The 19618-nt window shown below is 45.0% G+C and overlaps 7 protein-coding genes across 12 annotated transcripts in view; 4 read left to right on the forward strand and 3 right to left on the reverse strand.

The window, feature by feature from the left end:
• LOC126564527 (protein kinase C and casein kinase substrate in neurons protein 1) overlaps positions 1-19618 on the forward strand; it is a 424303-nt gene that overhangs the window by 348847 nt on the left and 55838 nt on the right. The window lies entirely within an intron of this gene.
• Positions 1-19618, forward strand: part of LOC126564444 (mucin-2-like) — a 363283-nt gene that overhangs the window by 213784 nt on the left and 129881 nt on the right. The gene's annotated exons all lie outside the window — the stretch shown is intronic.
• LOC126564901 (tetratricopeptide repeat protein 19 homolog, mitochondrial) lies at positions 24-1193 on the forward strand. The gene is made up of 2 exons (XM_050222026.1): positions 24-873; positions 936-1193. Exons 1-2 carry the CDS (start codon positions 25-27, stop codon positions 1182-1184), a joined length of 1098 nt encoding a protein of 365 aa, XP_050077983.1. The 5' UTR covers position 24; the 3' UTR covers positions 1185-1193.
• Positions 1450-2943, reverse strand: LOC126564575 (WW domain-binding protein 11). Its single transcript, XM_050221651.1, has one exon. The coding sequence runs from the start codon at positions 2941-2943 to the stop codon at positions 1450-1452; it is 1494 nt and encodes a 497-aa protein (XP_050077608.1).
• LOC126564599 (protein catecholamines up) lies at positions 3427-5888 on the reverse strand. The gene is made up of 3 exons (XM_050221677.1): positions 5447-5888; positions 4354-5369; positions 3427-3471 (listed from the first exon to the last, which is right to left on the reverse strand). The coding sequence occupies exons 1-3, from the start codon at positions 5847-5849 to the stop codon at positions 3427-3429; spliced, it is 1464 nt and encodes a 487-aa protein (XP_050077634.1). The 5' UTR covers positions 5850-5888.
• Positions 6683-19618, forward strand: part of LOC126563903 (kinesin-like protein KIF14) — a 107768-nt gene continuing 94832 nt past the window's right edge. Inside the window, exon 1 of the mRNA XM_050220694.1 lies at positions 6683-8263. Within this exon, the coding sequence (XP_050076651.1) occupies positions 6683-8263 (1581 nt within the window). The remainder of the gene's footprint in view (positions 8264-19618) is intronic.
• Positions 11597-17264, reverse strand: LOC126565506 (uncharacterized). Its single transcript, XM_050222688.1, has 2 exons — positions 17037-17264; positions 11597-11919 (listed from the first exon to the last, which is right to left on the reverse strand). Exons 1-2 carry the CDS (start codon positions 17224-17226, stop codon positions 11600-11602), a joined length of 510 nt encoding a protein of 169 aa, XP_050078645.1. The 5' UTR covers positions 17227-17264; the 3' UTR covers positions 11597-11599.

Below are 19618 nucleotides of genomic sequence, written 5' to 3' on the forward strand. Positions count from 1 at the left end.
TGTGTAAATCCATTGGAAACCAGCATGTTTCGCACAGCAACAGCCACCTCTCTTGCCTCACGGTTCTTCATCTCCATTAATCACCCCCGGATAGCGCCACTTACCATTCCGCTTGCATCGTTAACGAATCATGCTCCGAGCCCGCTCGAAGGTACGGTCCAGCGCCAATACAACCGAAAACGGAACCAAAGCGACGAACACAATCAACAACGAAAGCGACACACAGGACCGCTACACTTTATCGCCGCCAGCTCATTTCTGTCCTGGTTCAGCAAAAAATCCGACGATGAAAATACGCCCGAAAGTCAGCTGATCACCATCATCAAACGTTCGATCCTATCGATACAGAAGGAAGAATATCAAAAGGCGGAGCAAATGTTACATCTCGCCCTAAAGATGGCACAGGACTTGCAGAGCAAGGATGGCATCACTTACATCTACGACATTATGGCCAATCTAGCGATGGAGGTGGGAGATTTTGCCAAAGCAGAAAAGCTCTTCGTCAACGTTATGCAGCGACTGTTTTCGGACGGGTTTCTAGAGGATCACATAAAAATGCTACACATAAGCTCGAAGATAGCGCATCTGGCGCAGCTGCAAGGGCATCTGGATAAGGCGGCACAAGGATTCGAATGGACGTTGGCGAAGCTGGAGGAAAAGCTGAAACAGCTCGGCGATGACAACGGGAAAGAGATCCGGGAGCTGTGGGGAATCACCAAGAACTGGTACGCTCAACTGTTGATGGAGAGTAAACGGTTTGCGGAAGCGAAACAAGCGTTCCTGCAAGCGTACGAAGCGTACACCGAGATACACGGGAAGCTAACCGAGGAAGGGCTTACGATACTGAACAATCTTAGCGTGGCGTGTTCGAATGTAAGTTTCCAACTTTCGTGATTCGAATCACTTTGCTAACTCTTCTCACACACTTTTTCTAGCTGGAAGATTACGCTTCCGCGGAACGATTCTTAAAGGAGGCCATTTCACTCGCAGCCCAAATTCCGGATCTTTCGGAAGCGGGCGTGTACAAGGCGAACCTCGGCTTGCTGTACCTTCAGCAGGGCCTGCTACGACAGGCGTCCGAGTTTTGCACGTTCGCCTGGCGCTATGGCAACCAACACAAGCACGAAGAGACTGTGATACAGGCAACGTACTGTCTGGAGCAAATTAAAGCGATGCAAAAGTAATGACCGTTCCTTATGCTTTGATACTGAGATGGTATAATTCCTGGACACTCCAGGAAACGACTCACAAACTCAAGACCTTGTTATAAACCTTGTTACCTTCTGACTCGTTCGATAATAAACATCATATAGATGTGGTAAAAACTGAACGACATAAAAGCTTCGATTTCTTTGAAAGGTTTATTGTTGTTAATGTAATTAAATCCTATTGCTATCCAAACGTTAGAACACTTTCGAATTAACCCTAATCGGTTACGTTTTACAGCCCTTACAGCAAATCTTCCATCTCACGCATAAACTGTAGATAAGCATCGTCTTTCGTTGGTTTTGAAGGATCGTTAGCCGCAACCGTACGTGCATCGTGCTGCTCGTGTACTGGCCGGACCGGTGGCTTTGCCTTGCGTACTTCGTCCTTTTTCGCACGCAACGCACTAGGCACGAACCGTGTAACGTCCGCACTGAGGTTTCGAATTTGTGGTTTTGCCGAAATGGTAGCACTTTTGGGATCTTTCTGCTGGAGCAATTGCTGCTGTTGGGCCTGCTGGTGTAGTTGCATGTTGCGCTGCTGTTGTATGTGTTTTGGTGGCGGTCCTGCCGGTGGTCCCGGTGGCATCCGTATGCCCATGCGCGGTGGCATACCGGGTGGTGGTCCACCGGGGATACCGGGTCGGCCGGGTAAGCGCAGTCCACCGGGCATACCGGAAAGACCGGGTGGCCTTAACGGAGGGGGACGTATCATGAGCGGTTGCATCGATCCGGGTGGACCGGGCATTGGGATGGAGGATGGCATTGGCATAAACTTGGGCATTGCTGCATCAGGAGCTGGTGCCGGGTTCGGTAGTGGTGGAACCGATGGTGTCGGTATAGAGGATAGCGAAGGAGTGTCGGTGTGTGATTGTTCCTTTTTCTTCTGCACGCTTTCCATCTCCTTCATAAAGTCGTCGATGTTTTGTCCGGACAGAGCAAGCATCTTCTGCTGTACGGTGTTCGGTTGCTTCACCTGCTTTTCACCGCCATCCGATTCCTCCGTGTTATCCTTCGAATCTCCATCGTCGTAGAACTTGACGCTCTTCTGTGCTTCTGCGTGGAAGTTCTCCAGATCGTAGTCCAGCTCGGGCATATCGAATATGTCGGGCGGGGGCCCAGGTGGACAGCCCGGAATGCCATCATCATCATCAACCGGTTCGGTTGGTTCGACCGGATTTTCAACCGGTTTCTTTAGCAACGGTGCCGGCGGCGGTGCACTCCTTAACGGTGGCATAATACTAGGCGGTGCAACATTCGGTGGCATCGGTATGCGCGGAATGGACAGCGGGGTAGGTGTTTCCGTTGCCGACGGAAGCGGAATATCGTCCACCTGTACCTGCTCCGCATGGCGCACACTTTCATAGTACTGGATGCGCTTGTTCCGACGCTTTTCATAATCCACTTCCTTCCGTTTCAACTCCGCCCACAGATCCGGATCATCCGCCTGGTACAGCCGCATAACACGGTCCAGCGTTTCCTTCAGCTTTTTGCGCTTTTCCTTCAACACTTTCTCGTTCAGCGGCGACGGTTGATACACATTAAACTCCATCTCGTCGATCTTTTCCATCTCCTCAATTAACTGTGCCGGATCTTTCCCTTTCAGCACGGCAGCACGGACCATTTGGCGCTGCTTTTTGTTTTTCTTCAGCTCCTTTTTGCGCGCTTCCTTGCGGGCCTGGTCGGTCGGGTTCATGTACTTACCACTCTTGGTGGTGTTGATTGAACGGCGACCCATTTTAAGCCGGTTTTAAACAACGTTTTACTTAAAAAAAAGGTTTTACTTTTTGCTCACAAAATATTGTCGCATTTCCTAGTCGGTGCACAAAACGTAAACACAGAACCTTGCTCGATTCGGCTGCTCGAGCCTGCTCGAGCATCAACATGGTGTCGAGCAAAAGCGCAGATCGAAAGTTTGCTCGATTCTCTAAAATATTCACCACAAATTGAAATTGGCCGTTACTTTTGTTGTGATATTTAAGTTACGCGCAACATAAAACCATTTCACAGCATTCCAATTATCATATTTAAAACGGTTATTTTATTAAATTCTTTTCTTCAAAATCTCCCACAACAAACCCATTGGCGGTAACATTTAATTTACAAAAAAGCGCATACAATGTGCGTGCAAAGAAAAACAAAAAATACAAAGCACAGCGCGTCTACGCGCGTGTACAACCTAAAAACGCAGCAATATGTGCCTTTGAACAGAGCAGAAAACTCATCTTTGTTCTAGCGTGTGTTCAATTACCTTCAGACATGATCCCTGGAATGAGAATTTCAAATCGGAATGAGTACGGAACAAGGGAACTAAGGATGAAGGAGACCAATGAATCATCCTCCACAAGAAGTACATACATACGACATCAAACGCCAACCATGCATTGGCTTTATGCTACCGGTGCAACAAAAGGGACAGTGCATGCGATTCCCGATCGTAGATAGCACTATCAGTACGTGCGTGACTATTTGCACGACGAAATAAGCTACTTACAGATAAGAAAGTAATGACACACAACAGAGCTGGAAGGTATTTATCTAGCACATTCAACTACGACAGAACACGGCACACACAATTAGGCTTCCAATGCTTTCTTACTGGACGGCCATATATTTCGACCTTTCGGCTTTTTTATTCTTATCACATCCCACCCCATCATCGTCACCGACAAGGGCAGTAGTGCCTACAATTATTATTGCTCTCTTTTTTCTCTTACACCTATTCTCTAGTTCCATTCCCTACCAAAGAGTTCCGTTTTATGAAAACATATTGTAGAGCAGTAATGTTAAATAAACTGGACGTTGAACGCGTTTGTTGATATTTTCGGCACGTTGCATCGCGAAGCCTCCTCCAAACGGGGGGAAAAGGAATTAAAGTCTATTGTACCATAAGCGATCATGCAGGGCGCTATACTACATCTCAGCACAGTTACACAAACACGGCTCTCCTACGGCTAACTAACATTTATAGGCATATTTTTAGTGTTTTTCCTTCAAACATTCAACTAACAAAATGGCTACCAAAAAACACGCACAGGGAAATAAAATACGTACGTAATATATGTCATATAGAAGAGTAACGATGACGAAGGTACAAGGAAGATAGACAGCAGCCACTGGATCTCTATTCAAACTTTGCAATAATTACCATCATGCCCACGCCGGCCAGCATGGCCGTAATTTCCTTCAGCGATTGCCACAGCTTGGTGGACTCTTCCAACAGCTCCGGTATCACCGAAACGGTCGCAATGTAGATGAAACCGCCGGCAGTGAACGGAAGTACCCACGATTCGGCCGCATCACTCCCACTGCCCAACAGGGCAAGAACGGTACCAGCCAGTGCACCCACCGCGGTCGTTAGCTGCAATAGCATGGCCTTCTTCTTGGAGCAGCCCGACTTGACGAGGATCGCAAAGTCACCGATTTCGTGCGGAACCTCGTGCAGCAGGATAGTGATCGTCGTGATCAGCCCGATACTATTACCCGCCAGATAAGACGCACCAATTGCCAGCCCATCCGTGAAATTGTGCGTAAAATCGGCCGCCAAATTAAGATAGCCAGCGATCTTAATATTAGCTTCCTTTTTCGGTTCTTTCCGCACGGCTTTGCCCTTTGCTTTCGCTTCTTCCTTTTTCGATTTCGTGCTTCCTCCTTCCGGTTGCTTTTTGCTGCTATCCTTCTTGTCTTTCTTACCCTCAGCAGGGGATGGTGGTGGTGAGCTCTTGGCCGCCTTTTTGTCCTGTACCGGAGCTACCGGTTTCGATCCCCCGTGACTATGTCCATGGCCATGTCCATGTCCCGCATCTTTCTTGATCAACCGGACAAACTTTTCAACCGCCAAGAACACTATAATTCCCGCCAAAACCCACAGTCCAACACGCATATCGTGCCCATGGCTTTCGCCTTCCTCACCGTGATGATTATGAGAGTGACCGTGGCCGTGTGAGTGTCCACCGTCCGCATGCGAATGTGGCTGAATGGCGTGTGGGATTAGGTGCAGAAAGGCATCCCCGAGCAAACCGCCCGAAGCGAAGGCGAGCAGTGTTTTTAAGCGTGGCTGCATCTCCTCCGTGTTATCTAGAGGGATGGCAAATAGGATGAAAAACGGTGCCGCACTAATCAGCAACGTGGAGCCCAGAGAATGCACCCAGATGTAGAAGGTGTCTAAAATGGGACAAGAATAAGATGCTTAAACTGTTTTTTTTTTTTTTTCAAGGAACTACGGCTTAACTCTTGCTTACCTCTCGGAGGTTTACTATCACTTGTAGGCTTTTCCTGATGATGGTGATGATGATGATGACCGCCACCATGATGGTGGTGATGATGATGATCATGGTTTTCATCTCCACCATGATGATGATGATGATGGTGATGTGGAACCGCTACCGGTTCTTCCTCGTACATCTCGTTCGCATGCTTCGAATACTTAAAGCTGGGACTTTCGTGATGATGATGGTGATCGTGTAGATCATGTTCATGGTCGTGGGCATGCTCGTGGCCGTGGCCTCCACAAAGCGTCGGAAAGGACAGGAACATAATCACAAGAAACAGTCCGAGCGCAATATGTACCCGATAGGAGGTGGATTCTTCCTTCAGCGGAATCTTCACTTTCGGGGCAGACCCCCGGCTATCGGCGTGTTTCATTTTGTTTTTTTTTTTCTTTCTTGCTTGCTTCTTCCACCGCTTTGCGTACGTGTAAGGTTTTGATGTATCTGGGTTGAGAGACCGCTAGATGGTTGATAATGATAATGATCCGATCGATCTGCCGGTGGCAATAAACAGATTGTTGCACTACTTGCTTCCTACAGCGCTAAACGCATGCTGTACCAAGCGGACACAAACGCGAAACGGAACGGCACTTATTCTTGCTCTGTTCGGAACATATATTTGCACGCAGGATAAAATTGGTGTCGGTATTATATATTCTTCAAACATGGATTCACAGCATTTTTTAACGAAAGATATGAAAAACATCTGGCATTTGACGAAGCAGGTGTCAAAAGTGTCATCGTCGAACGCCGCCAACGATGGCCATCTTTGTACGGTGTGCGATGTTTCCCTTGTAGGAAGACAACATGTATTTTTATTGTTTTATGCAATTTATTGGAATTGAAATCACAAAATATGCACTTGCAATATTTTTCTCATAAAATAATGAAAAAAACGTGGTTATATATCCCCTAAATAAGTAAAAATTGTGATTTGTAACCGTCGTTTTGAACGCCACTTACCCACATTTCAAGAAATCAAGTAGGTATCGCCTTAAACGCACACATTTTCAAATCCTCCCATCTGACAGCAGCTGTTGGGGCAACTGCCGTCCGGGTTTTGTATTGTGGCGGATTACCGAGAAAATGTTTCATAAATAATCGTGCTTGTTTTCGTGATTCATCCCGCTTTTACAACTTGTGCATGTGTTTTTCTAAGTGTATTTATCGTGTAATCCGTTTTTACTGTACTGCAACAAGTGTCCGAACATGAATTCTCGAATCGCAACACCAAAACATCGTTTTGGGCTGGCAGCATCTGCTACCGCCGCTGGTGCCAATTCGTCATCACCGACAAAAGCGTCCACCCCAAGATTACGCCCGGCAAGCTCGAAATTGGCTACCTGTTTGCTCACGAAACGCACCCAGTTGAACACATCGAGCTCGGAATCATTACCAACCACACCGGTCCGTACGCCGAAAGTGGTTTCCGCGCGTCCACCCAGCTTTGGGAATGGGTTAGAATTGAAGTCCAAATCATCCACCTCGCTTGACACCAACAGCTGTTACACACCATCGTCCACGTACCGTGCACCGCCGGTATCGTCGAAAAGTGTTTCCAAAGACTTCGGTACACCGCGCAACGGATTAAAGCGTGCGGTAGCACGCGAGAATCTGCTTAGCGCAAGAACACCGGAATGTTTTTCGCGCATCTCACTAGACAGTCCGCAAGCGTTCGGTGGGAAACGTCGTACCAGCCAAACAAAGCTCGATGAAACACAACGCAGCACAAAGGAAAAGGAAAAAGATGGCACCGGGAGTGAAATAAGCAATCTGAAGGTAGCTGTACGCATCCGGCCCCTATCGGCAAAGGAATGTATCGACTCAGTTGCCAATATTGTTCGGGTAGAGAACAACGAGCTGTACATAAATGGGGGAAATACTGCAGATAATCTTGCCGGGGTTGAGCATTACTTTCTGTACGATCATGTGTTTTGGTCGTGTAATGCAGAGGATCCGGCATACGTTGGTCAGGCCGGAGTGTACCACAACCTTGTCCATCCACTGCTCGATAAAGCGTTTGAAGGGTACAACACATGCCTGTTTGCATACGGACAAACGGGATCTGGCAAGAGCTACAGCATGATGGGAATGGATCTGGATGAGAATTATGACGTAGCTCCGAACCCGGACGCAGGCATTATACCACGCTTTTGCCACGAATTGTTTACGCGGATCAATGCACTGAAGGGACAGGTGCATGCCGAAGTGGAAGTAAGCTATTTTGAAATATACAACGAAAAGATACACGATCTACTGTCCGTTACGCCAACGGATGGTGTGATCACGTTGTCTACCCCAGGTCAGGGAACAAAGCGACCCGCCCTGAAGGTTCGCGAACATCCTCTCTACGGACCGTACGTTGTGGATCTATGCAAGCATCCGGTAGACTCGCATACGGCTTTGCGGAATTGGCTCGCAGTGGGAAACAGCCAGCGAGCGACAGCAGCTACCGGTATGAACGATAAAAGCTCCCGATCACATTCGATCTTTTCCGTTGTGCTGAAGCTGGTCGAAATTGTGCACAGTAGCGATACGGACGATGTATCTGACCGGCCCGGTACTACGTCGGTTAAGCAGACGAAGCAAAGCAAAATTAGTCTGGTGGATCTGGCCGGTTCTGAGCGCGTGAGCCAAACGTGTGCGAGTGGTGCACGGCTGAAGGAAGGCGTTAGCATCAACAAGAGTTTACTGACGCTTGGGAAAGTAATTGCGGCACTGGCAGACCCGAAGAAAAGTGCAAATTCGTACATCCCTTATCGAGACTCCGTTCTAACGTGGCTTTTGAGGGTAAGTACCAAACACTTAAGTAGCGGAAATTGGGCAAGTGTGCCACGTTCAAAGCAATTTATGTTGTAACCTACTTAAAAATGTCTTTCAAGCAGAATTTTCTATGATACATTTACTCCAATTTCCGCTACATAGAAATTAAAAACAATTTTAAATTTTAGAACTGGAATATCATTTATTGACTGAAGCGATACATTTCCACCAAAAGATCGCTAATTCATCAAAATTCCACACGGCGGAAGCACCATACTGCGAAGAACTGTTCGATGATGCTTACACTTGCACACGAGGGCACACTTTTTGCAGCACGGTTTCTGGATTGGCTTCCGGGACACTACCGGTGCATCCACTGGAATTTGCAAAATTGTAAAATATAACTTTTAGAACACACGAGGAGAGATCAACTGATAACAAACCTGTATCGATCGAACGATCCTGCTTGTCTGATCGCTTGCCGCTTAATAGTTTCTTCCACTTCATTTTGGAAATTATCTTTTTTTTTGTTTAAATTTTTTTAAACTTTTTGTGTGTATCACACGACGGTGAACAACGTCCTCTCGCTCTGAGATTCGATTGCAAAGTGAGCTTAATGTTTTACATTCGTTCAATGCACTATCGTATAGGCAAGAAACTGATCCGGGAAAATACAAGAAAGCGTGAACCGCAAAGGAAGTGTCGGTTTTGTATGAAGTCAGATAAAAATATGGTCAATGGGGTTTATGTTTGATGTTGGTGAAGCTATAAGTAAAAGAAATTCTTATGAAAAACAGTTAATATCATTGCGTCTTGTGGGTGCCTCTATTTGGATTTGAACTCGTCCAAAACCATGCTAATTAACGGATTACGAGATAAGGTAAGGATCGTGCGCCATATGCCGTCCATGTACGTAACTGTAAGCATCAAGCGTATCTACCGTAACCGTATTATAAGATATCCCCTAAGCTTAAGTTTCTAAACTCAATGGAACTGATCGCCCATCTAAATCTACCCCTTTAGTGAATGATTCTGATTGATAACAAGTGACATACATAGCATTTCAACATTAGGATTCCTAAAGCGTTGGTACCGTAATTATCAAAGGAAACGCCACGCTTTCGAATAGTACAACTAACTGTACGATAAAGAAACGCCTTTTCGTACACAACAGAAGAGCAATTTTTCTTAAACCATAAAACCACGCCAGTCGGCATTTCTTATCAGCTTGCTCGTAGAGACTCAGAAAAAAGAAGGTTCGTGTGAACCAGTTTCAGTCAGAATTGTTGGACGTCGATGCTTGCGCAAAGACGCATACGTGACACCATACCCTCGCTAGACACGCACGAGATTTATCAAATTGGATCACTGCAGGTGTCCATGGAGTGTTGAGCGTTGGTCACCGAAGTGTCGCATGATGTCCCTGGAGTAAAGTCTACTTCCACAATGGCAGTAGTATGGTTAAGTGCATTGTTATTGCGCCATTGATACCGATATCTTATCAACATATGAGGCCAACTGGGTCTGGTTGGTGGCACAGCCGTGTCCCCGCTGGTGAAAGATTCTATCGCGGTGATCGGTCCGGGGAGCGCAGTATCTTGTTGATTGATAGGACACATTTCAATTAGGGTAATATGTACGGAATTGTTCGCTTTTGAGGCAAAAGGTACTTTTATCAGATCAGAAACCACGCGAGAAACGTCTCATTTAGTTTATAACCTTTTTCCACCCAACATGCAACAGGGCCATAAAATGGACATAATTCTTTCGTTTCAAATGACGAACTTGCGAGACGAAAGAGCTTCAACCAATCAAGTCCTATATCCTAGCGATCTATCCAAATCGGCCCGTTCCGTCCATCCACAAAATAAGTTGATTTGGAGCAGCATTAACTAAAATAGTGGAGGAACTTTCTTTTGAATTATCGTACTACCTCCAAAACCGAAGACCAAGTCTCCAGAATTTGATGAATAAATTCGAGAGTCTGGTGACTTCATCCTTCTTCAAACTAGTTTCAAGGGACATGTCATATATTGAAGAACATCACATACAAGCTAATGATGATTATACAAAGTCTTCCGTGTCTAGACATGTCGTCTAGACAGTTAAAGTCGTCCAAACAAAAGATTGTTGCTGTTGAAAAGCTGTTGAGTCCTTGTGAGATTTCGGCCTGCCATCTGGAACTGACTGATACGATTAATATTACAGCTAGCTGATGAGAATAGACTGTGGATTCAGCTAATTGCGTTCAGAACTCCCTTGAAGGACTGGTCCCTGTGTATGCTGCTTTACTCCTCCAGTAATAGTCCAATGTCCAATGCATTCGTTAGTCTAAAAAGATCTTCAATAATACGCGCTCTGTTTGCAATATTGTAAAGGTTAATATTTATTTTTCGTTTATGAAAACATTCACAAAAAAAGCTCTGAATATGTGTATGCATTACTATAGATGCAACACGATTCTCTAAATATCATACTTTCCTTAATCTCTAGCAAGTGATTAAATACTAAAATCTGATTGTAAATTGATCGGATTACAAGTGCTTCTTTTTCCAGGGGTTTTCTTCTATGCCATTTTCTATATCAATCCGTTTTTTCTCAGCAGCTAATAATGCTCAGCAAAAATAAATCTTCATTCAGTGTCGTGCCATTATCAATAGTAAAAATACACGATATTAAAATATACCATTGCCAAAAATGCAATTCTTCATTGCAACATGCTAAAATGCATATCGAACGAGTTGTTGGGCTGTTTGTATGAGAAAAAAATGTAAGATCTCTCTGTCGCTATTTGTAAATCGTGTAGGAAAAATGCCATATGCCATTTTGCTAAACAATTTTCTAAAATTTCCCTACATTTCTTGATGACTCCTTTCATTATTATTCAACTTTTTTTTTGCATTTTCTTGTAGTTTTGATTCTCTCCTGCAATAACAAAAATTGCAACGAACTGATTCTTTGTGTCTCCATCGCGTAGTATAGCTTTAATAATATAAGATCAGTCTTTTCGCATCAACAGTAAACAGTGGGTACGACGTTTCTCTCCTTCTCTCACTTGAGAGTTTTCCTAAATTCGCGGGAAAAACCAGACCGCGAAAAAAGGCGGATTAGAATTTACGCTACTACTGATTATCGCTTTGCGCACAACACACTAGCTCAACGTTCTGAACGTTTGCTCTGTGCCCCCGGGTGTATGAGTTGCCATCGTCCTCCGATTTGCCAACTGAGTTAGTAGCTTATCGTGTGGTAAAAAATTAACATTCCGAATTTCCAAAATTCTCTTAAAAAGTACATAATTTAAAATCTAGCATAAAATATCTAATGATCAGTAAACGCGGCCCCGTATGTGTGACTGTGCCTGTCTCATTTGCTTTCGATCGATTCCTGTCGATTAAAGCCGGCAACACGCGGACTAATCTGCTGGCGATGATTACCACCGGGCGGGCTGGTGGACAGCGTCATGCCTCGGGCCGCTGCACACATCTCCTCCTCCTCGTCCTCCTCGCGCAGCTCATCGTTGCACTCTTCGGCGTCCTCGCTGATACTTTCGGTCGTGATACGTTGGCCACGCTTCCGCATGTACGCACCGAGCGGTCGCTTCTTTTGCTCCTTGCAAAAGGGGCAAGAATCCTTTGACGATTTCCCGCCGGACGTCGATTTACCGATGTAGCTGAGCAGTTTTGCTGATAGAAGAGGAGAGAGAGAGAAGAAAAAGAAGGACATGATAAGAATAATGTGTTTTGTGCAAACAAACGATATGGAAGTAACATCACACAATGTAGTCATGCGAGATTGAATTTCTGGCGAACGATGCGTTCTTATCACGCGCCCCACCCGGTTATTTACCAAACATACTCATTTATACAGTCGGCTGTTGAATGCAAATATGCATCAAAACGAGGGTCCTCTTATCTAATCAAAATAGTGTGTTGCACCACCAATGTATGCGCTGCCCAGTTTTGTGTCATAATTCTTCACACACATACATCGTCTTTAGCAGCTTCGCTCTAATTGGAATGGTTTTTGGTACATTGCACTCTTTCCTCAATACTCCAAACTAGAGCCTCCCGGCCGACAGACGTGGACTCGCTCCAGAAAGGAAAATGTACTGCGCAAAATGATAATGATGGTGGATACCCTCTGCTCGGGAGTGTCACCTAAACGATGGTATATCCTCTAGAGATATACTACTCCAACCCACACCCCAAACGCGTGTATCCGTGATATCTCTCGCGCGCCATAGTCACGAGACGTTGTTCATGTTTCAAGCAGCGATTATTTATGGCCGTCTGCTCTTAGTCTTGCGTGTTCGAGATGATGTCCAAGCTATTAAACGATTGCAGCTTTGGGAGGGAGTTTTTATGTTTGTTTACAAATTGATAAAATTGTTGTGTTACTGTTGAGCGCGGGCACGTGAATGAAGCCTGTGAGTAACACAAAAAATATGTAGTTTTTTAGATTCTTAGGTAAAGTACAAAGTGCTCTGTACTTTGATGCTTCAAATACTCCTCACTTTTTTGTTTCGGTCGCTTATCAATATATATTACTAATCTTAAATGTGAGAAATTTAATTGTTCTCCTCATTTCCTTATTTTGATTATGTGTAGAGTGGTTGAACTCTCATTTTCTCCGAGGCTTGTGAGATGTCCTCGAAAGAATACCGTTTTGCGACAATCCCTTATCAAAAAAAAAGATTCCCTGTGTCTGGGCGTGATGCCAAATCGTAATTTCGCCCATCAAAAGATTAGAACCTAATCGGGAAATGTAGGACGGACGTAATTTACTCTCCGTAGATGTGTTTCGAACGTACACCACACAATCATACCCTCCGCCAGTGTTAATCAATCAAAAACGACATACTCTATCGGTCAATTTCTTATCGCCTTTTTTCCATGCAAAAGTATTACACCGCGGTGATGAAAATCCGGCTTTGAAAAATAAAAACCACAACAAAATTGGAATATATTTACAAAAGCGTAGTATTAGATTGATGGCAAATGTTACTGATAAGAGTGAAAACTGTTCGACCGACCTGTGATGCATCTCTCGGCATCGTGGAAGTGGCCGACACAAACAACGGACCTTGGGTCATAGACACAGACTTGGAAATGAACTTGGAACGTACTTGGAGGTTAGGATCCCCCCCATGTGGTCCGACAGATAGCACGTTATCGGCTGTTAGTTAGGGTTCGGTTGGTACCAACGCAATCAGGCTTTAGGGCGGCAGAAGCAGCAGCAGACGGGGTACACAAAATGGTAATAAAAATCGGGAAAAGGTTATCTCGTGTGGGGTAGACGAGTTGTTTGGGGTTCATGTTGTCGGAATCGATGTTGTTGCGTGTGGAAGGCAATATCTTCATCTCAAAATACTTTTAATGTCCCCTTGCCTTAGCAATGCCACTAGTTACCAGAAGCTGATGGCCATCACCGAATGGATATTGCGTACGTGATCGCTTGCACGTGGTGATTTTTGTTTTCAAAACGGTCTCTTGTTGTTACTTTCTTCACCGATAGAAATCGTGACCGAGAGTGGTAGTGAAACTATCCATATTGCAGGAAAACCTCTCCTAGGATGGAATAACCTTTGCCAAGGTCTTTGCTATTAATCTTACAAGTCCCTCTGATAGCCATTGAATACGTCTGGGAAATGGTTTTTAATGTACTCCAAAGCAATACCCCGCATTGGTGGTTATAATTGAATATCGTTGCATTTCTGTTTTCCCCTTCTTGGGGTTTTGTGTAACGCATGCGCCGCCACACGAACGATTCACACCCAGGTTCTGTCTCTCTTTCAAGTACGCACGAAAAAATGTAGGTCAAACCTCACTTGAGGTGTGCAATTCGCCATCATCACCCAGTCTTTGGGTGTGTGTTTCTGTGTGGGTCGTCTGGGGGTTGTTGCATCGCGTGCAATCAGAAGACAATCGGAAGCAATGAATGCATCCCGACATTAGTGATTCTCTTGGTGCGAAGAGCGGGTAAGGCACATCGAGATGACGGGTTGATTTAACCTTCCAGACCTTCCGGGATGTGAACCTGGGATAGTTGTCTGGCGATTGTGTGAGATATCAAGCCGAGGATCGTTAATTGTATTAGTCAGAATTCTCGGAATTCTCTAAATGATGATATGTTATATAAATTCTACTCCTCTACTTTAAGATTTCATAACTTGCGGCAAAAATGTCTAAATTATCACTGTTTTGTACCCTTCTCGATCTAATGCAATTGGTAAACAGAATTCAGTTCAGTCCCGCCGTAAGTGCAGCTCTCCTGGGAAGTGTTAATGAAGACGCTTAGCGTAAATTCACGTCACGCAATGCTTATGATCTTCTCACGACGTTTAACGACGATAGCGCTTAAAGATGGCGCGTGTGTTAGGCGAAATAATAGCTATCGTCTTGTCCCAGTTCTGACATAATCTTGACGTAAGTGTGAGATCTCCTTTCTAACAGCTAGAGGCCACAATTTGAATATTTCTCTCAGAACCAATTGTTGGGACCACTTTTCCCGTTCAAACTCGAATGCATTTTTTGCTCATATTTTCCTTTCTATTTTTGTCCCTCCAACCTCCAAGGGCAAACGCTGCCTCCGGGGTGAGGTTGGGTCAGCTCAGCTCCCTATTCTCGTTTGCACAACATTTGCATTTAGTGCAAACTTCCGTTTCGTACACTACTACTACTACTACTACTACTACTACTACTACTACTACTACTACTACTACGCTACTCACAAAAACCACAACTATAGTCCAGATGATGATCACTGCGACGGACCAACCGCCTGTGGATCGAATTAAAGTATCGCATTTCTTCCATTCTCTGTAACACCGGGTCAGAAGAGGGAGGATGTGGGATTAAGCTTGCTGGCGACGAGGATGATGATGATGTCAGCCTTGGCGCGTTCAGCTAATAAGTACCATCATTGTACAAAGACAAAAGCGTACAAATTCACGGCTGGTTGACGATCGTACTTGCGCCTTAGCAAGAGTCAGATTTCAGTTCCGCTTTTCTGGAGACCTGCAGTGTACCACCACAGCAGTTCGCGGACAAAGTACAACGCTCTCGGAACGAACTGGAAGTGCTGATGCTTTGAAGAGCTGCTAGTTCTCTGAGGGGGTATGTTGTTTGCTATTTACTATTTTTATCAAACCGGTCTGCCTCTCTCTATTCTCCTATTGGAATGCAAGTATAGGAAGGTGAGTTTTTTGTGAGGCCCGTCCGGCTCATGTATGTGTTTTGTGGACGACTCCTACGGTAGATGTACGGCAAGGTTCAGTGATTTCGTTGCACTTTAGGTAACCTAACGCAATCCCCACTCTACTTTAGGTATTGCAGTGTCTGACCACACCATCAAGCCCTTCTCTAATTCCCTGTTTCTGTGTGTGCCTCCCCACAAAGCCCTACAATTCGGTGTCATATTGCTGCACCCGAGACACAACCAGACGTTTGCGACACACATGGTCTGGTGGAATGTGGTCCGATGCTTTGTTGCGTTTTTGACGTATTCTTACTACATCATTCGCGGCGCCTTGTCGATTACCTACTATTGGCACCGATCCACGGGCCTATGTAATTTTAGCCAAATCAGCGTTAGAGCACGAGACACACGAGTCAGTCAATCGAGCGGGTGAGGTTCTACTACAATGAGATTTGAACGTATGAATTAAACGGGTGGACAGCAGTGTGGCGCGCATACACGAGATCTGTTTATATCTCGGTCATTCTAATTTTAGAGATTCGCTGCTGGGCATTTCAGCGTGCGCTTCTCTTGAGTCACCATCAAGGGTGAAACGTAAACAACCGGCCCAGGACCCAGGAGTCATCCAGCAGCCAAGTACACATTGTGTTGTTTAGTTAGAAAATAGTGCTAACGACAACAATCTTGGCGCAAACGTGGGCCTTGGCCATGGCGTTTTTGTTGTGTCTCGTTTTTTGCATATCTCGTGCTGACCATCAAAACATCTACCGTCGTGTCGAGTAAATGTCGTGTTGAAGTAATAGTAAACAACTTTAGGTTGGAGATATTGGTCAAGTGCGTAATATTCGGGAAACGGTTTTCTCCTTCCGAATGAATTGAGCTCCGAAATCTAAGGACCGCACATTTTTTATATACTAATAAGACTTGTTTTTTGTATAGGCCCCTCAGCTATTACTGCTGCTCACGGCTGGTACGAATTAATGCGAAAAGAGCAAACGAAGGAGGTCAACAGAACGGAAATTTAGAATTTGTAAAGAGCGTCCGTTCTTCAGTGCACACTGCGCCACGTAATTAATAAGCAATAGACCGAGAAAGAGAAGAGAACGAGCGGCGATTTTTCGAGGTTACGCGCCTTCGTACAATGCGAAAAAAGGAAGAAACTGTGGTGAATGAAATTTGCAACAAAAAAAAAACTCTGGGGGTTGTAAAGCCTTCCCTCTTGCGCATGCAATTTGCCGTTTAAGTAATGCGCAAATAAGCTACGCGGTAAACGCAGAACATGCTCATTTGAGCGATTTGTTGTAACCGAGATACCGATAAACAGAAGCAAAATGAAGTGTTCCGTTTTAGCGATGTTGTAATGTGTTATTGTACGTTGCACTTCACGTGACTCCATTTGCATTGTCTAAATAGCTAGACTATTTTCAAAACAAGAGGAAAACCCCGACATGGTAAGAACCCAAGGAAAATAAGCATTGTTTTGTCACACCCGTTTTTTTTTTTGCGATGCTGTCAGTGCATGGCGACGTCAGTCGCACACTGACAGCATTCATCTTCCCTGAGAGTATGTCTAGCAAAGCTTGATCTCTGTGTGCTGGTTTACCTTGAGCGCTTGTGCTGCTGCTGCTCGAGCTCGAGTGGTGTCGTCGCTGTTGCTGCTGCTGTTTAGCTTTCGAGACGGGATTGTTCAGTGGGTTCTCCAGTGTACCGTACGGGAACTTCTCGTAGTCTCGGTAAACTGGACCCCGGAACGAGGAGTACTGGATGCTGTCGCTCATGTAGTAGATATCCATGGTGACGGGTTGAGGTGCGCAACAGTTGTCAAGTATACGAAGATGCCGTTTTTTGTCGTTATTGTTACACCTTAAACCGAAGAGTAGGCTCTAGGTCCTTCGAACCGCTCGAATGAAGGTTGCCTTTCAAATCGTGGTACGTTTTGGTCTCTTTTCGTACGGTTTCTAACAACCCTACTGCAAGTGTGGTCTGTATTTGGTTAAGCTCCAACCAATGCTGTCTTTTAGATAACTTTGTAGAGCTTCACTATTATTGAGGTCCGCTTAATGATGCTTCACTGCCGCCATAGAAATGGCTTCTTTTACGATGGAGCTTATAAAGATTGGGTTACTGTAGTAAAATTCCGTCGCTCACTACTAGCACACTTTCACTACTAGCAATATCAAGCCATACAAACACGCACACACACCCCGTTTTGTTGGTAAACAAATTATGTTGAAACTAATGGAGACTTTCACCCTCAAAATCGCGCTGTACAGCCACGCTTTTGATCTGTGACATTGGTTTATGCTTGCTGTTTGTCGTATAGAATAGTATGTTAACTGCACATCGGATGTGCCACGCACATTGATTTCACTCGTTTGCCTGACTGAGCTCTCAAAAACAACGCAATATTCGCTTGTGTGAAGGAGTTCGCTTGCCGCTATTACATTGGACGACTGTCGGAGCTAAACTGCAGCGTGCGTCGAGCGTGGCCAGGGATATATAAAAACACACTCTACCATCACCACCACCACCATCAGCCATACGAGTCACCCTCATCTTTCAGACCATGCTGCGCGTTCGTTGCTCCAACGCTACAACGGTGGTTCGCATACAGACAAACCGGTGATGTTTGGTGGGTCCCCGCGGTTCGCGAGCACTGCAAGGGGTTCCGCCGACTGGAACGTGGTAGCACACACGTACGCGTCGTGCGTCTCAAACTCGCGCGCACGCGTCTCGTTGGATGTGTTAGTGATACATCGAGGTACGACGGAAAAACGGCAGTTACGCACAAATTCTTCTACTCAACGCTATGTGCGCTCTCTTACACTCTCGATGGACACCATTCAACAAAATATTAGCGCCGTTTTCTATGCAGGAGAATTTCATTATAAAATAACAATCTATACAAGAGATAGTGAGAGTAGCTGTGCATCTGTGCGTACGCGAAAAGAATAATACAAAAATGGTAAACATCTTGATCGCTGTAAAACCTGTTCGTATCGCACCAGCGGAGCCCATTCTACGATCGTACATTTACGTAAGTGAGAAAGAAAGGAAGCCAGTGCGTGAAATGCGATCACTTCCACTCTCAAACTGCTATGGCAACGGATGAAGTGAAGTCTACATTCATGCAAGGAAAGAGTCGAAACTGTTGAGAGAACGAGACGGCATGCCCTCTGCTGTATGTACAGGAGGGTGGGTTGCAGAAAACGAAAAACATAAGCATGTTAAAAATAGCACCGACTACTCGCCGGCTTGCGGTGTTTTCGCTATGCTCAACACGACACAAGCATAGAATTGATGCTGATAGCAAACGGACGGACGCAGATTAACTGCAATTGCTGAACCGAACTACTCTCTGTGCTTATTGCCTGCCGGCGTTTCGTAAATGGGATGACGTGAGCGTTGCAGGTGCCAGCTGTATATGAGTCAATGTTCTGTGTTTTGAGAATGTGTCAAAGGGCGACACTAAATCTCATCAATTTGATAAGAAAATTACGAACTCTACATTTGCAGAAACCATGAGGTTCGTCCTTTTTTAGCAGTCAAATGAGCTACGTACGAAGTGTAGAGTGATATTGTTTGGACGGTACAAAGATCCCAGGCCTAACTGGTCTCTTATCTCACCGCTAGTGACAGCACCGCGCGATGGGGTTGGTATTTGATTTATTCCTAATCTCGCCCTCAGCGATTACTTTTATCAAATCAATTGTTTACTGTTTTCCCGTTGCTAATACGCCGTCGTCGTGGTGTAGATTTTACGAACAGGATATTTCTGAGGAAGGTTGTACAACTCTTACATTTTCGATGCGCAATCTAAAAGGTGTTTGTTGTCATCAAAAGCGACCTTCGATAAAGTGCATTCAAAAACACCAGTTTGAAGCTGATGATAAAACCCTAATGTAAGGTATCATTAGTTTTATGGTGCTATTTAATCGATTCACTGACGATCGCGATCATTCGTGTATGTGAAAACTGAAGAAAGAATCGCTTGAAGTACTTCTTAACTTAAATGGGCTACAAGAGAGTCCAACCCCTCTAGCAAAGAAGACACACCCCTACCTGATCTTTGCAAACATTCTGATAGGGAAGATTAAGCAACTTCTTTCACTGTGGCTCTTCTCCGCCACCACTGTCCTTATCAAGTCGGTATTAACTAGTGTTAATCGTACTTTACACCGATTT

Source organism: Anopheles maculipalpis, chromosome 3RL (assembly GCF_943734695.1).
Source record: "Anopheles maculipalpis chromosome 3RL, idAnoMacuDA_375_x, whole genome shotgun sequence".
Lineage (NCBI taxonomy): Eukaryota > Metazoa > Arthropoda > Insecta > Diptera > Culicidae > Anopheles > Anopheles maculipalpis.

Bases quoted from the DNA above. Each gene is read 5' to 3' on its own strand.
- LOC126564901 (XM_050222026.1), top strand. From the start codon at position 25: ATGTTTCGCACAGCAACAGCCACCTCTCTTGCCTCACGGTTCTTCATC. The intron at 874-935 runs GTAAGTTTCCAA...CACTTTTTCTAG, and splicing joins TTAGCGTGGCGTGTTCGAAT to CTGGAAGATTACGCTTCCGC.
- LOC126564599 (XM_050221677.1), bottom strand. From the start codon at position 5,849: ATGAAACACGCCGATAGCCGGGGGTCTGCCCCGAAAGTGAAGATTCCG. The intron at 5,370-5,446 runs GTAAGCAAGAGT...GTCCCATTTTAG, and splicing joins TGATAGTAAACCTCCGAGAG to ACACCTTCTACATCTGGGTG. The intron at 3,472-4,353 runs GTAATTATTGCA...TTCTCATTCCAG, and splicing joins TGGCCGGCGTGGGCATGATG to GGATCATGTCTGAAGGTAAT.
- LOC126564575 (XM_050221651.1), bottom strand. From the start codon at position 2,943: ATGGGTCGCCGTTCAATCAACACCACCAAGAGTGGTAAGTACATGAAC.
- LOC126565506 (XM_050222688.1), bottom strand. From the start codon at position 17,226: ATGGATATCTACTACATGAGCGACAGCATCCAGTACTCCTCGTTCCGG. The intron at 11,920-17,036 runs GTAAACCAGCAC...CTCTTCTATCAG, and splicing joins CAGCAGCACAAGCGCTCAAG to CAAAACTGCTCAGCTACATC.